The sequence below is a fragment of the Mauremys mutica genome, chromosome 11, assembly GCF_020497125.1.
Source record: "Mauremys mutica isolate MM-2020 ecotype Southern chromosome 11, ASM2049712v1, whole genome shotgun sequence".
In the NCBI taxonomy this organism is placed as follows: Eukaryota; Metazoa; Chordata; order Testudines; family Geoemydidae; genus Mauremys; species Mauremys mutica.
In genome coordinates this window covers 67,120,446-67,137,329 of record NC_059082.1, presented here as the reverse complement: position 1 = coordinate 67,137,329, position 16,884 = coordinate 67,120,446, and the positions used below count along the sequence as shown (strand labels likewise).

Here is a 16,884-nt window from a genome sequence, read left to right as displayed (position 1 = left end):
CTCTAGATGATCCAAGCTCAATGGGCATTTCACCACCGTCTTCAAAGGGAGCCAGATCATTCCCATATTTGAGATTTTTATAAAATCTGAGCAATTAGCTCCAGTATTAAAATAGACTATGGAGTGCAAATGATTCTTGCCACTGCTGTTGAGTCCCCCACCATCCCACTTTGTAGTTATATTATTCACCTTAAAATATTGGCAGACTTATGTCCTTCCCCTACCCCGAAACTTTTTATAAATACTCAAATATTCCCAAAGTGAGAAGAATGGTCTTTCAAACATGCATGATGTCTTAGGATCACCTTAAATGGACCAATAGCCAGTCAAGCTACAAAAAGAACAAAGCTAGGGCCCTCAGACCATGTTCATGGCATACTGAACTCAGGTAGAAAGTGGGGTGTGCAAGAGATGGCAGGGTGGGGGTAGAATGCTGAACTTGATTGGTACAGTATTCATGCTCTTACTATTTACCTTAAATACATCACCACAGCATGGAGGGAACCCAAGAGTCACCTGTGTTTTATTTCTCTTTCAAATCCCCTCCCCCTAGAGGTGAATCTGGTGCAGGTAAAACAGAAAATACCAAGAAGGTCATTCAATACCTGGCTTTTGTTGCTTCCTCGCATAAGGGCAAGAAGGACACCAGTATCACTGTAAGTGGCCTCTTCCATATTCAATAGTTTGCTGCTTTCCTTTTTAGTTTAACTTGTAGTTTATCAGGACTGTACTTGCCAACTATGCTAACAGCAAGTCAATTAAGTGATCAAAATGTTTGCTACTTCCATGTCTTGCCAAATAGTTGACATATTAAGAGTACACAATTATGTCACAGTTTCATGTTTATGGAAAAAACCCCAATGACTTTGTTTGACATCCTCTTAGGCACAAAGTCAGAATGTACTCTGCTGGAAGAGAATATTCATAGCTTTCCATAGGGATATCATCTATTTATAGTCTAGAATGGACTGCATGAGCTTCACAAGGAGTTATATTCCTTATTTTACTTTTGCCTCTTGGCAACTAAAAAAAAATGTAGAAAAGCCTTTAAATAACATTGTTCAGCTCTATTAGGAAAAAGTATTTGAGCAAGATCAAAAGCAGCTAGGCACTTGGGAGCCTATGTCCCAGTGATCTTCAGTGTGACAAAGACTGTCTGCATTACAGCAGCACTTCAGCTACATCTCTGTAGCATAACAACAGAAGGATTCTTCCTGCACTGTAGGGAATCTACTCCACCCCAAGAGGCAGTAGCTCAGTGGAGTAATTCTTGTCAATTTAGCTGCATCTACACTAAGGGTTAGGTCAACCAACCTACCTCCCTCACACAGGGTGAGGAATTTTTCATAAACCTGTGTGATGAAGCAAGGTTGATCCAATTTTTAGGTTTTTTAAAAGTTTACCCAACATTAATTTTATAAAAGCTGTAGCAATTCAGGGTGCACCACTCACCACCAGACTGGTACCTCCTCCTGGTATACTGGAGATTACCTCAAGATGGAGATCCCTCCCATACACCATCACTCTGTCTCTGCTGTCTGCCTGCAGCTCCTCTCACAGCCTCAGGAACCCCAATGTCCTCTTCATGGCTCAGCCCTCCAGCCATGTTACTGTCCATGTTCCCCCCTTCCAGGGAGGTTTAGCACCTCAATAGTCCTAGGCAGTCTTTCTACTCACTGCCTCTGTACCCCTCACCCAGTGGCTGGTCAGGGAACTCAGACCGGTCATCTTTTCCAGGTTCCAGCCTAGGTTCCCTCAGCTCAGCAGTCTGATCCATTTCTCTTTATAGCCTCACTGGCATAACCCTGGGCTTCTTCCTACTGCTGGTTCCCCTTTTCTTCTTAAGCCTACCAGTTCCTAACAGGTACCTCCCTCTTCTCAGGGAGTAACTGCAATCTCTACTCAGACCTCCCTTTCTTCTGAGGGTATCTGCACCTTTTCCCAGCCGCTCCTGGACTTTATAAGCCCCACCTATTCCTGCCCAGCTGAGCCTCCTTAATCAGCTGCCTATTGTTTTAATTGGCCCATCTGGCCTGCATTAAACCCCCCTACAGGGGGAGTGTGGGATAGTCACCCCATCAGAGACACAATGGGCCTGCTTCAGTAAGAGATTTCAATGCACCAGGAATGCAGCATTAGGCCCAACATGCAGGACTGGCTGGCTCAGACAGGGGCTTGGTAATAGAATATGAAGTGTTTTTCAGGTCATCAGTTAAAATCTAGCTCAGGTTGGTAGTGACTAGAAGTTGAACCATTAGATGGCTGTTTAGACTATGTGAATGAGACAGTCTTACCAGTCCCTGATAGATAAGTATCCACAGCACAGAACAAGTGTGGGGAAGCTTGTGCTGCCCTTGCTGTTCCTATACCTATTATGGTGACAAATAGAGAACTCCAAAGTCTCCAGGGCTTCATTCTGGCACCTTTCACCAGCATTATGTTCCCTGAAAAGAAACTGAGAATAAAGGCCTGGTATTCCTGAGGTGGAGCACTTCTGAAAAATCAGGCCCTAAATGTGTACGTGTTCAGTGGCCTGTGGGAAATGAACTGATGGTTTCAAGGCCATTCCTAATGGCTAGCTATCCACTTTGCCACTACAGCTGTTGCTAACTGATACTCTTTTGGGAAGACTCAAGGGCTAAGCACTGATCTGGCCCTGAGACTGATCTATCCTCTCACCCCTGAAAGTGAATCCTGTCAAGCAAGGACTGAGGCAGAATGATTAGGAGAAACCCAAACTGCTCTCTGTTCTAAGGGGAAATAGAAAACTTCCATGTCTGGGGCTTCTGACTCAGCACTTATATTTACTTTAAAAATCTCTGGCTGCATTAAATGCCCCAGAGGAGGCTTAGGAATTTATCCTGAAAAAAAAAATTCTTTGGCTTGTATTGAGGGAATAATTTTATGCCTGATCCAAAGTCCACTGAAATCCATGGACAAACTCCTGCTGGCTCAAATGGAGTTTGGATCAGTTTTTTTAATAATCAACTCCTAAAATGAACTGTGTGTGCACTGTAGTTGTACTCTTGGTATGTCTATAACAGATTGTTCCCATTTGTTCCCCCCAGTTTAATTTGCATAGAGAAACTGTTTGTTATTTTTATGTAGAAAAATAAAACAAAAGAGAGCCACAAATGTATGTGTGATGGAAATAATACTGATGTTTGTTTTATACCACATTATTCAACTACAGCAAGGTCCATCTTTTGCTTACGTGAGTAACTTAGACTGTTCGATGTGTGTTAAAGGCACTGAGTGTAGATCTGCATGCTATTGTTGCACCAAAAAATTAAGATTTTTGTTGAAATATATAATTCTTGTATCACATGACAAAAAGCAACAATAGCACCAATGTTCACACGTATTAACCCTAACTGTGTCAAGCTCCAGGAAAAGATGAAGTCTGACACAGAGGGTTGTCTTTCAAGTGTCACCGTTTTCTATGTGTGTGTGCGTATCCAGATTTTCATAGTTTGAATGAATTTTCCCACGATCCTGAAAGAGCTAATCAGCCTGAAATTTGATCATATGATTTCTGAATGAAAGCACCCAGAGACTTTCTGTGCTTCAGGTTGAACTTTTTAGGACTGTTGTGAAATAATTCCCAAACCATCACAGTGTGTGATTGATTTGTAACTCTGCATGCTTTCCATTTGATATTGCTTATGATTCTGCATTTTCCTACAACCGTGGAGAATTATGCATGTCTGAAAAATGTTGCATGCTTCCCAACTTGCTCCTACAATTAGTAATAGTACAAAAGGGTTTCAGTGTGTCTTCTGCTCTTTTATTAGTGTGGTTCTTGAGATGCAATGTTGCTTGTGAGTTTCCACTCAGATTTAGGTTAAGATTAAGCATCACGTTAGAGGACATATCAGAGGTTAAACTATTTGTTGATGGTATTTAATATTTCATTTGACAAGCTGCTTTGAAATTTCTCATCTAATTTCTATCTACGATGGACTAAATTCACTGCTTGTGTAGACAATTGAGGTTAGTGCTTACTCTAGCTGCAGATTTGGAACTATGGCCTGCTCTACACGGGGGTGGTAGGGGGAATCAATCTAAGTTATGCAACTTCAGCTACGTGAATAACATAGCTGAAGTCAACATACTTAGATCGACTTACCATGGTGTCTTCACCACAGTGAGTCAACTGCTGCCTCTCCCCTGTCAACTCTGCCTGCACCTCTCCCCGAGCTGGAGTACAGGAGTTGACAGGAGAGCGCTTGGGGATCAATTTATCGTGTCTAGACTAGACGCGATAAATCGATCCCTGCTGGATCGATCACTGCCCGCCAATCAGCCGGTAGTGAAGACATACCCTATGACTAGATAACCAGTGATTTGTACTGTGCAGTGTAAGCCACACTAGGAAAGTCTAGGTCTTTGTGCCATTCTAGTGACTGACCCAAGGCTCTGTTATAGCTCTCCACTAATGAAGTTGCTTCTTTAACTCAAGCAGTGGAGGGCTATGCTTACAGTGCTCTAGAAAAGGGGTCCCCAACCTTTTCAGGACCAGGGACCGGTCGGGAGCGCTCGTCCCGCGGCTCAGCTGGACCGCCCGCAGGCGTGCCTGCAGGAGGTCCACCGGCTCCGGTTGAGCTGCCGCAGGCATGACTGCGGACGGTTCGCTGGTCGCGCGGCTCAGCTGGACCGCCCGCAGGCACGCCTGCGGCAACTCAACCGGAGCCGGTGGACCTCCCGCAGGCGTGCCTGCGGGCGGTCCAGCTGAGCCGCGCGACCAGCGAACCGTCCGCAGTCATGCCGGCGGGCGGTCCACCGGAGCCCCGGGAGCAGCGGACCTCCCGCAGGCATGACTGCGGAGGGAGCGCTCGTCCCGTGGCTCGGGTAGACCTCCCGCAGGCACGCCTGCGGGAGGTCCACTGGGTCAGTTCACGGCCCAGTTTCTAAGAGGCCGCGGCCCGGTACCGGGCCGCGGACCGGGGGTTGGGGACCCCTGCTCTAGAACACAGGTTCTCAACCTTTTTCTTTCTGAGCCCCCCCTCCCTCCAACATGCTATAAGAACTCCACGGCCCACCTGTGCCACAACAACTGTTTTTATGCATATAAAAGCCAGGGCATACATTAGTGGGTAGCAAGCAGGGCAATTGCCCAGGGCCCCATGCCACAGGGGGACCCACAAAACTAAGTTGCTTAGGCTTCGGCTTCAGCCCTGGATGGCGGGGCTCAGGGCCCGGGGATTCAGCCCCATGTGGTGGGGCTTTGGCTTTCAGCCCTGGGCCCCAGCAAGTCTAATCCCAGTCCTGCTTGGTGGACCCCCTGAAACCTGCTTGAGACCCCGCAGTGGGTTGTGGACCCCTGGTTGAGAACTACTGCTCTAGAAGGTCGTAGGATCAAACCCTGCTGTTGGCACAACCAGTTGTTATAATGGCAGAGTATAATTGGAAAGAATTGCCCAACCCACTGCAGCATGGTAGTAGCCTTGCACAAGGAAGCGCTCATGGTTTTATTTCCAGGCATTTTTCCTCTAGGGCTCTTGAATTAGCTAATCTCTATTCCTCTTCTTCCAAACTACTAGCTAGAGATTTTCATAGTTCAGGCTGGTTGAGACCCTTAGCTGAACAGTCAGGAGTCCTACACCTATACACCAACCATGTCCAAACAGAAGAGTTTAGCAAGGTGTTAATGAACTGTTGCCTTTTCTATGGTCAGGCCATCTCCCTGTCACACACAGTGCAGGGCATCTATAAATGACAGTGATGGTGTTTGGATAGGGTTGCCAGGTGTCTGGTTTTTTACTGGAACACCCGGTCAAAAAGGGACCCTGGCGGCTGCAGTCGGCATCACCGACTGGGCCATTAAAAGTCCAGTCAGTGGTGCTGCAGGGCTAAGGCAGGCTAGTCCCTACCTGTCCTGGCACCGCGCTGTGCCCTGGAAGTGACCAGCAGGTTCAGTTCCTAGGCAGGGGGGCCATGGGACTCTGTGCACTGTCCATGCCCCGAGCACCAGCTCCGCACTCCCACTGGCCGGGAACCACAGCCAATGGGAGCTGGGGGGGAAGTGCCTGAGGATGAGAGCAGTGCATGGAGCCTCCTGGCTCCTCCACCTAGGAGCCAGACCTGCTGGCTGCTTCCGGGGTGCAGCCTGGAGCCAGGGCAGGCAGGGAGCCTGCCTTAGCCCCACTGAGCCACTGACCGGGAGCTGCCCGAGGAAAGCCCATGCCCCAGCCCTGAGCCCCGCCAAACCTGGAGCCCACTCCTGTACCCCAAACTCCTCATCCCCAGGCCCATCCCAGAGCTCGTACTCCCTCCTGTACCCCAACCCCCTGCCTTAATGCACAGCCCCCTCCCCCACTCTGAATCCCTTGGCCCCACCACCCAGCCTGGATCCCCCTCCTGCATGCCAAATCCCTCATCCCCCAGCCCCAGCCCAGCGCCTGCACCCTCAGCTGGAGCTTTCACCCCCTCCTTCACCCCAACTCCCTGCCCCAGCCCAGAGCCCCCTCCTGCACCCTGAACCCCTCATGTCTGGCCCCACCCCAGAGTCTGCACCCCCAGTTAGAGCCTTCCCTCCCTCCCGCAGCCAACCCCCTGCCCCAGCACAGGGAAAGTGAGTGAGGGTGGGGGAGAGCAAACCACCGAGGGAGGGAGAATGTAGTGAGCAGGGGCGGGGCCTCGGGGAAGGGGTGGGGCTATGGTGTTCGGTTTTGTGCGATTAGAAAGTTGGCAACCCTATGTTTGGAACGAGAGGGAGCTACCCTTGCATCAGGGATGGCCTTATAAACAGCGATGTATACAGAGTGTGCATTTTTCTGTTTCATGGCAAGTGGTAGTTTCCTAAGTTATTTCCTCTGGACTCGGTCCAAATGTTGCCTTCATTAACTGTTAACAGAGTAATTAACATTGTTTAAAAAATATTAAGCTTTTACAAGAAATTTCTGCTTTAAAAGCTATGTTTGAAGTGGTACACAGAGCATTGTATAAAGAGCTGCACATAGCAGGAGAAATATCAAAGACTAGGACACCTAGAAATAAAGGTTAATACAGATTTAGAATGTGACAATGAATGACTCAAGTATAGATGATGAGGAGGAGGAATTCAGATGCAAGTGGCCTCAGGCAGAATTACTTATTGTTAGCATCATTGTGCTAGAAGTAGGATTAAGTGCATATTTGCTTTCATTGCATGATTTGCTTAATTCGCAATTACTAATCAAAATTAACAATATAACAGTGTGTTTAAGTTTGCATGGGAATTCATGGTCATATTTTGAAATAAAGTAATGCATTTCCATATTCAACCTAAATAGCCCTGCATGTAATGTGATTAATAGACTTGGTGTAATCTGCTTTGTATCTTTGTGCTGCATTACATTAAATGTATTCTCAGCAAGTTTTTTCTAATTACATCATTTTCTATCATGAGATCTCAGTACACTAACGTGGAAAAAACAAGTCAGTAGGTTCTAAGTATTTTTGGTAATAAAGTAAAAATATCCAACTTTGACACAGAACGATCCTTTTCATTAAGGCAAGTCAGTAATGACGCTAAACAGATAAACAGACTCTGATCTTCAACAAGCAACAACACTGGAAAAGGGTCTTATTGACTTTGTGTACAGAACAGCAGTAGACTGCAGTGCACCATTATGTAAACACAAAGATTACTAGAGGAAAAAAAATAAATTTACATGGAGTGCAAAAATACACTTAGGCTTAAATCATCTTGAGTTTCTCAGGTATGTGCATTTTCCGTTTTCATTTAAATAACTGATTAATTCAAGGTTAACTTGAGTCTGCATGAATTTTAGGGTGAGCTGGAAAAGCAGCTTCTTCAGGCAAATCCTATTCTTGAGGCTTTTGGCAATGCCAAAACTGTGAAGAACGACAACTCCTCCAGATTTGTAAGTAGTATAAATGTTCTCTGTGTGTACAGTGTTTGTTATCAGTGCCCCATAAAGACAAAATTTGCAGATGGCTAAAAACCCTCAAACATTGGGGGAGGTTTTTTTAAAAAGAGATTTTTCCATAATTACTTCCCTTAAAGAAGGGATTTAGGATTTCTCCCTGAATCATTATTTTGGCATTTTAGAAAAGAACAAAACAAGCTAAAAGTTGGCTGTGTCATAGTTTACTCAGCGTTTAGCAGTACACGCATCTGGCCCCTGCCAGAGCTATTTGGCTTAATATTCACTTTCAGAACATTTTGCCAACAAGATCAGTTTTCTTCTTCTGGCATGACTTATTTAGCGGGAGTGTTAACATGTGAATTAGTGACTATAGGGAAGAGAACGGGAAATCATGAAGTTTCAACTTGATGTTATCTAAGTCTTCTTTTGATGAAGTAGTAACTTCTGTGGGAGCAGCATTAACCCAACCTTTCCTCCTCATGTGCGTGTGTGATATTGTGGTGGCCGCCATCTTGACCAACACATTGGGGTCTGAACCCGGCACTTGCAGAACTAAAAAAGCACAAGCTTGAGTTAAAGAGCCAAAGCTCTATAACTAGTAACTGACTATAAGTTGGTTGGGCACAGAGTGGGATACATAACACACACCCATAAGCAGGCTACGCTATTCAATGTTTTTTATTATTGCAATATACTACAAAGATAAGATACTAAAGTGGCTTTCACAATAAATACTATGACAATAATGAATTATAAAAGAGTGTGAAAATCCCAGGAAAACCAGACTACTTTTCTCAAATGTGCACGAGCCTTAAAATAGACTAGATTTTATTCTCAAAACTGCCCACTTCCTTTCAGTAACCTTCCCATTCGGCCAGTTTTCATATTGAATAATTTAGTCTCGTATGGAGCCAGGATCTTTGATCTTCACTGGCTTGGATTGTCTCACTTATTTTTGAAAAGAGTCTTAAAATAGACGATGCTTCTGTGTAAAGATAGCGCCATGATCATGTGTATTCTTTCACGGATAATAGATATTAAAATAAAACATTTTTTTCTGATTATTTTTAATTATTAAAGAGTTGGAGATGCAAGATCTCAGAATATTAATTTATATGTTAAAACCAAACATTGGCATCCCCAAATCACTTTAATTTAATAGGAGGTAGAAATGCTACGACAGTGGAAGGCTTATAAAAACTTGACTCAAGCCTAAAGCATTTTACTATTAGCTTAGCTATAACTTTAAAGTAAATAAAAGTAGTAAGAATTTTAGCAAGGCTCATGCTCCTGACCTAGCTCATGAGGTATCAGGATCAGTTCCCAGTGACAGCCAAGATAGTGGTGGTTATATCTGTACGGTCCAGGGGTGAAAGTAACTTACAGGATTTACCGGTACTGCCTGGGGCAAACTGAGGGGGCATGGCCTCATCCAGAAGAGGCGGGGCCTCAAGATTTAAAGGCTGTGGGGCACTGGCCTTTAAATCAACCCAAGGCTCTCAGCTGCAGAGGTGGCTGGGAGCCCCCGGGGCTCAGGGGCAAATTAAAGGGCTCAGGGCTCCAGCCACCGCAGAGCTCCGGGCCCTTTAAATCCCCACCACTGTGGGCAGGATTTAAAGGGCCCAGAGCTCCGGCGGCTGGGGGAACCCCGAGCCTTGCCGGGGTGGGGCCAGGATTTAAATGGCCCAGAGCTCCTGCCGCTGTGGGGAGCTCTGAGCCCTTTAAATCCAGCCCCAGCCCGGCTGCCGGAGCCGCGGGCGGGATTTAAAGGGCTCTGGGCTGCCTGCAGCCGCGGGAGCTCTGAGCCCTTTAAATCCCGGCCCCAGCCCGGCCGCCAGAGCTGCGGGCGGGATTTAAAGGGCTCTGGGATGCCCACAGCCGCGGGAGCCTTGAGCCCTTTAAATACGGCCCCAGCCCAGCCGCTCGAGCCACAGGCGGGATTCAAAGGGCTCTGGGCTGCCTGCTGTGGCGGGGAGCCCAGGGCCCTTTAAATCCCTGCTGCGGAAGCTGGTGTGGTCCGGCACGGTGTACTGGCTCTTGCCGGTATGCCGTACCGGCTAACTTTCACCTCTGTCTGTACCCTGATCAGCATGTGGAGAGTCCTCTCTTGTGTTGAAAAATCAGCTGCTGCCACAGTATTTCCTTGCCTGTCCCTCCAACTCTGAAGATGCCTTTCTAAGGCTCCAGGGATCTGTGTTGAAGAGAGAGAAGGGATTCACACCATCCCCCCACTGGCCTTGCAGAAATCCAGGTGGAACTATAAATTCCCTGCCACTTGCAGGATCCATGGGGTGTGTGAACTGGCCCCCAGCCTGCCGGACCTGGGTCCTTCCTTTTCACACTACCCAGATGAAACAGAGGCAAATCTCTGCAAGGAGAACCTCAGAGACTTGCTTCCCTTCAGCCTCCTCCCAGGAGTTTTGCTACCGAAGGCAGCAATTGGGCCTGTTATTACAGAGCAGAGAATGTCGTAACATGCCTCTTAAAATATGCTATAAAACACAGAAAGAGCCCAAACCATCTCCTCTTCTCATTGACAGGGTAAGTTCATCCGCATCAATTTTGATGTCACCGGCTACATTGTTGGAGCAAACATAGAAACTTGTATCCTTTTCAGTGCGCTTCATGGGAAACTAACTAGGGGGAGCAAAAGGATGTAACATAAACAGACTCCCTTGCATGTCTAAGAAAGGCAAATATCACTAAGACTGATATAAACAAAGGGAAGGGAGGGACGTAGCTCCATTTATGCTGATACCAATTTTGCAGTTTGTCTCACTCTCATGTTTACATTTTCTGTTCAGACTAATCAGTTTGTTTTCTCAGCTATCAGGACAAAGCACACTATCTCCCACGCAGCATCTCAGAAAATACCGACAGAACATCCCACCCAATCAGAGTAGACTTTACTATCAGAGTCTCAGTCAAAGAAGCCATGTGTTATGGCGATAAGTCTTGTGATTACAACCCCCGACCTGGGAGATCTGGGTTTGGTTTCAGCTCTGCATCTGGGTGACGGGGGCAGGTCACTTACTCCTGTGGCTTAGTTTGCCCCATCTGTAAAAGAGGGCTAATCCTTCCTTGCCTCTCAATGGGGCTGTGCAGATAAATCCATTGTGTATGAGATGCTTAGATACTGTGGCGCTGAGGCCTGTATAAGTACTAAAATAGATGGACTCGAAGAAAACACTAGTGATAATATGCTGGTGGAGATGGTCTTTTGTACAGTGTCTACTACAACGAGGTCCTAGTCCATGACTGGGGTGCCTAGGTGCTATCTCAATACCACTTATACGTTTACTTTTTCTTCAGCAAAGTTACAATAGGAAAGATGAAGGAGTCAGGTTTAAACCGACAAGAGGTGCTGTTCAGCAGGAATGTATTGGAATCACCTAAAATTCCCTTCCCCTTGTTAAATTTCTCCTGCCAAACTGATGGGAGGATTTCCATTCCTCTGGAGTCACCTGGTCTGTATATGTACTGCTAACCCAGCCTTGCCAGACATGACTTATCCTTGGGGCTCATAAAATATTTGTTCTGTGCCAATATTTCTGGCACTGGAGTGCACCACCAAGGTCCAAACGCTGGACATTTGCAAACAGCTTTTCTGCTGCTGATTCTGCACTTTCCCCTCCTTGGTCTTCACATCCTTTTCCTATCCTCCTCCATTTCAAATGGCAGACTGAGGGTATGTCTACACTGCAGTTAAAAACCTGTGGCTGCCCTGTGTCAACTGACTTGGGGGCTTAGGCTAAGGGACTCTTTCATTGCAGTGAAGATGTTCCGGCTGGGGCAAACTTTAAAGTTTTTGGCTTATGAACTAAAGGTCTGATCCTGTTCCTTCAGAAAACCAGGGTGTAGACCCAAGGCTTAAAAGAACCATTATTGCACTATTCTTCACAATTCACATGTGCCATATGTACATGTTGCCAACTCTAATTTTAGCAGATTAGATATTCATTAAAATAGTTTATTTTTTATTTTTATTTTTATATCTCCTACACCAACCTTGAGCACAGTGCTTCTGGAAAGGTGCTGAAGACACTGGTTGATGTTAAAAGATTTAACCTGTCTGCGAATCAGATGCTAGTATACTCTTGAGGAAGAAGGGCATCACAGCATGATATGACAGATATCATGTAAACTATTCAGATTAGGCCTGGTTCTGTAAACACCTAGGCCTACATGTAATGAATGCTACCATGTTTAGCACCATTGATCAGATATAAAATGGGACTACTCATGGTAGTAAGCACTCAACCGAGCATTCGTATCACTTCTTGTGAGTATTTCAATTGACATCATTAATAAGCACTGCATATGGAAGCGAGTGATTGCAGAATCAGACCCAGGTTTGTTAGACAAGCTAATATCCAACATGTGCCACTGGTGGTACTAAGGCACTGAGTGAAATATGCCAATAAGATTTTTTTTTAACATACATAACGTCCAGATTTGCTTGAAAAGTCTCGTGCTATTCGCCAGGCTAGAGATGAGCGGACATTTCATATCTTTTACTATATGATCGCTGGCACTGGGGAACAAATGAAAAGTAAGTTACTTATCTTAAGCTGAACTATCTGAGCAGCAGTTGTAAAGGGCTCAGTTACGTAATTAACCTTAACATCTGAAACTGTAATTTCATTCAATCCTTGTCATAAGTAATGAGAGTTCCTTGGCTGTTCTAAACAATTCTACTCAAGAGTTGTAGAACTGTCCCAACTTATGTGCATCTGTAACTGATGGTTTGCAGTTCGCAGGTCACCCCAGCGCAAATAGGGAAGGGTCCACTAATAGATCAGGTGCAAGTCCCCAGGTCTCAATAGGCCGACTTCTAAAATGAGTAGAAATATGGAATTTTTTAGAAAAACATTAAATTTGAAAAAGCTTGATGGAAACAATGGATCAGATCCCAGCTGATCAGGAAGTGCACAGCACTGCTCAGAGATATAGTGCATGCCTGACTTTTAGGATCATTGCAGCAATCAGGAATTGCCAGGACAAAGATGCCCTGGCTATGCCCTCTTTCCTGTAGCCATTCCACCTTCACTGGCACCTGTGAGAATACATTTTTAAAAGCTACTAGTGAGTGGAGGCACACAAACTCACTAGTAACTTTTGAAAATTTAGGTCATGGTAACTCTACACCACCCAAAATTCCATACACAAGGGAAATCCTCAGTTGGCAACCACTGATTTTTTTTTGTCTGCTTTGCATCAGGGGAATGGACTTAACAGTCCAAAGATTTGAGAACTTAAAAGCAGACTTTATACTCTGAATAATCGATGAGATTCTGATTTCTAGTATGGGTGTGTATTAAATTATTTTCTCTAAGTCAATTTTTTTCTTCACCTTTTATAGAGGATTTATTGCTGGAAAGTTTCAACAACTATACCTTTTTATCTAATGGCCACGTGCCTATTCCTGGTCAGGAAGATGACGAGATGTTCCAGGAAACCTTGGAAGCCATGACAATTATGGGTTTTAATGAAGAGGAGCAGCTTGGTAAGAATTGCTAGCAAGCTTTAGGTCAAGTAAAGCACATAGAGCAATAAGTTGATGCTTGTAAAGGTAAGAAATATTGCTGTAATCCCTGTGCACAGCAATGGATTCTTCTCAAGATGTGCCACTATGTAAGCTGAATGCAAATGAACATATAGTTTCATATTAGGAAGTTAATATTATTCAAGGCTCATGTCCAGGCCTCTCTGGAGATGCAACCTCACCTCAGCTCTCTAACCTTTTCGTACAAAAAGAAAGGGGGAAGGATGATGCGGCAGGAAGTCTGGGGTGAATGTTGGCTTTGCTATGCAAGGAGGCCTAACTGATTATATGGTTGAAAAGATTGACAAAAATAGAAATTGCTATGTAAGCGCTATATGTTGTTCTAGGGTGGAGGTTTTCAAAAACACTTAGCATTGGCCTAATTCTGTCCCCACTGAAATAATGGCTAAGCTGAACATCTTTGAAAGTCCCACCCAGAATGTGATTAAACTGGCAAGAGTTCCATTACTGAAAATGGAATAAGTTATAAGATGAAAAGACTTACTGTGTACATTAGAATGAGAAAATAAACTGTATTGGATTATATACAAAATATAATGCATAGAACAAACACAGATATGTAAGGCATACGTATCTTAAATATGGATCACCTGAAATTATTTCTACATGTTTTGCTGTCTGTGTAATTGACGAATTACAAAGGTTTTTTCATCAATGTCAGAAGTGACAAATCCCATGAGAGCTGCTTGATGAGGGAACATCACATGCATTCCGAACTCATTTGAATGCCAAACCATCAATACAGTTGCCAACATCCAGTAGTATTTTAAAAATTGGGCCTTGAAAGGTAGAACATGGCTATTAAAGGACAGACTTTTAAGCATCCCAGCTGACAGAACTCCACACATGCTCACTACTAATGACCATTTAAAGCTAGTTTTTAGGTACTTTCCAACAAAGATGACCAAAAAAAAAAGTTGCAAAATATTATGACTTAAATTTGAAGGAATTGGGCCTGCCTTGAGCGGTTATACTAGTATTATCTGCAGGTTCAGGGGGGAGGGAAATGGACAAGCAGCCTAAACTATCTTGAAAATGTACACAAATGCAGACATAGAAGAACCCTCTTAACTGACAGTTTGTGGTTTTAACTGTCATGACACTGTATGTGTGCTTCTCCCCCTCCCCCGCTCCCCCCGGGTTGTGTTAGTCTTCATACCTGAAGTGACACCTGGTGGCCAGGACAATGGAGATCTTATTACTGACCACATCGATCAAAACTGAGCCTGTGAGGTGCTGAGAACTCCATCAGCTCCCACCGATTTCATTAGGACTGAGGGTGCTAAACCCTGCATAGCAGCAATTTAGCACCTCTCCAGATTGGATTCAAAAGTGTCTATTTTAATAAAGGTGGCAGGTCTCGTCTCCCATCAAGGCATGAAGGAGGAGATGATGCCTGTATCTCTCACTGGCATCAATAGTAATTCTTTGTATTGCTCCCTTAATCCCCCATTCCTGGACCCCCAAAATATGAACCTGCTGCATCATTCTCTGCTTGTACAAGTCTAGGAGTCTAGCAAAAAGAAGAATTAACCCCTGAAAGACAATCTGGTAGTGTATTTTAACACTAAGGGTATGTCTACACTACCAGATTAGTTCGATTTAACTTAATTCGAATTTGTGGAATCGACCTTACAAAGTCGAATTTGTGTTTCCACACTAAGGACACTAATTCGACTTTGTGAGTCCACACGAAAGGGGCAAGCGTCGACATTGAAAGCGGTGCACTGTGGGAAGCTATCCCACAGTTCCCGCAGTCCCCGCTGCCCATTTGAATTCTGGGATTTCCCCACAATGCATGCTGGGGGGAAAAATGTGTCGAGTGTGGTCTTGGGTAACTGTCATCATTCAACGTGCTTTCGGACGTCTCAAGGGGAGATGGAGGAGCTTACTGACTCGTTCGGATCTCAGCGAAACCAATATCCCCATTGTTATTGCAGCTTGCTGTGTGCTCCACAATCTCTGTGAGAGCAAGGGGGAGACCTTTATGGTGGGATGGGAGGTTGAGGCAAATCGCCTGGCTGCTGATTACGCTCAGCCAGACAGCCGTGCGATTAGAAGAGCCCAGCGGGAAGCGCTGTGCATCCGGGAGGCTTTGAAAGCTAGGTTCCTCAGGGAGCAGGGTAACCTGTGACTGTTCAGTTTCTTTACAGAGAAGCTGAACCTGCCCCTGCTTCAGTTACTGTTGACTTTCTTCTGCGGTTACATACCCCGTTCACCCCGTTTCCCCCCTTCCAACACACGTTTAAAAATAAAGTTAATGGAACATTGTTAATTAACAATGTTTTCTTTATTAATTAATTCGCGTTAAAGGGTTGAAACAGGGATGCAGATTGTGGTGGGTAGGGTGTGCAGTGATGTTAACACCGCTTCTACACGCGAGGAATGATAGGCTCCTGCTCCTAGAGCGGTCTGCAGTGCCGGACTGGTTGTTTCAACGGAGCCTGCCATCCCTCCTTTTCGGGACTCTGTGTGCGGGAGCTACGTGACCTTGTGGCGGGGGAGGACAGTTACAGATTCCCCTGGTGCGTGGCTCTGTGGTCCGGGACAAGGACCGCTGCATAAGTTCTGTAACCGCCCTCCCATGCCACAAAGTCACGTACCCCCCACCAACATAGAACATGGAAAACACCTCCCAGACCGACCAGGGTGCCTACTGACTGCACTGTGTGTGTGACCTGCTGTTGATCCTGCCCCCGTGTCTGTACCCTGGTAAAGGTGACTGTCCTATGCAATTAACAATCCCCTTCCCCCCCACTTCACAGATAGTCTTCTGTAGAAAAACTTGACGGAAATAGTAATTAACAGCAAACTACTTTTAATAATCAACTACACAGTTAGGGGATGAAAATGGGATTGGGGCTTCGGTGAGCCAGGAAGGGAAGGACTTCTCAACATTTAGGGAATGAGAGCCTTCTTGTATTTGTGCACTCTGCAGGGGTGCAGTGACAGTTTTCACGGCCCCTCCTTCTTGTTACTTTGGGTGAGGGGGGTTTGGGACTTTGTGGCGGGGGAGGGCGGTTGCAGATACACTGCAGGGAGGCTCTGTCCTCCTGCCTGCGGTCCTGCAGAACATCCACAAGGCGCCGGAGCGTGTCAAATTTTCCCTGGGCATTTCCTGTATGGCTGGTCAGAACATCCAAGCTCGGACTGCTGTCCAGAGCGTCAACAGAGTGGTGCACTGTGGGATAGCTCCCGGAGCTACTAAGGTCGATTTCCATCCACACATAGCCTAATTCGACATAGCCATGTCGAATTTAGCGCTACTCCCCTCGTCAGGGAGGAGTACAGAATTCGAACTAAAGAGCCCTCTAGGTCGAACTAATTAGCTTCCTGAGCGCTAAGTGGTGGTCGTGAATATCTGACATGGTGCTGGCTGCTCTTCTTATTTCCAGCTATTAAACTGTATTAAAAGTGAGCAACAGATACACCACCTGCTTTTCT

The 16,884-nt window shown here is 45.5% G+C and overlaps 1 protein-coding gene across 2 annotated transcripts in view; it reads left to right on the top strand.

Moving 5' to 3' along the window:
• Positions 1 to 16,884, top strand: part of MYH11 (myosin heavy chain 11) — a 108,185-nt gene that overhangs the window by 56,742 nt on the left and 34,559 nt on the right. For both annotated transcript variants that reach the window (XM_044979169.1, XM_044979170.1), the window contains exons 5-9: positions 554 to 656; positions 7,776 to 7,868; positions 10,415 to 10,478; positions 12,328 to 12,426; positions 13,237 to 13,380. In XM_044979169.1, coding sequence (XP_044835104.1) covers positions 554 to 656; positions 7,776 to 7,868; positions 10,415 to 10,478; positions 12,328 to 12,426; positions 13,237 to 13,380 — 503 coding nt within the window. The remainder of the gene's footprint in view (positions 1 to 553; positions 657 to 7,775; positions 7,869 to 10,414; positions 10,479 to 12,327; positions 12,427 to 13,236; positions 13,381 to 16,884) is intronic.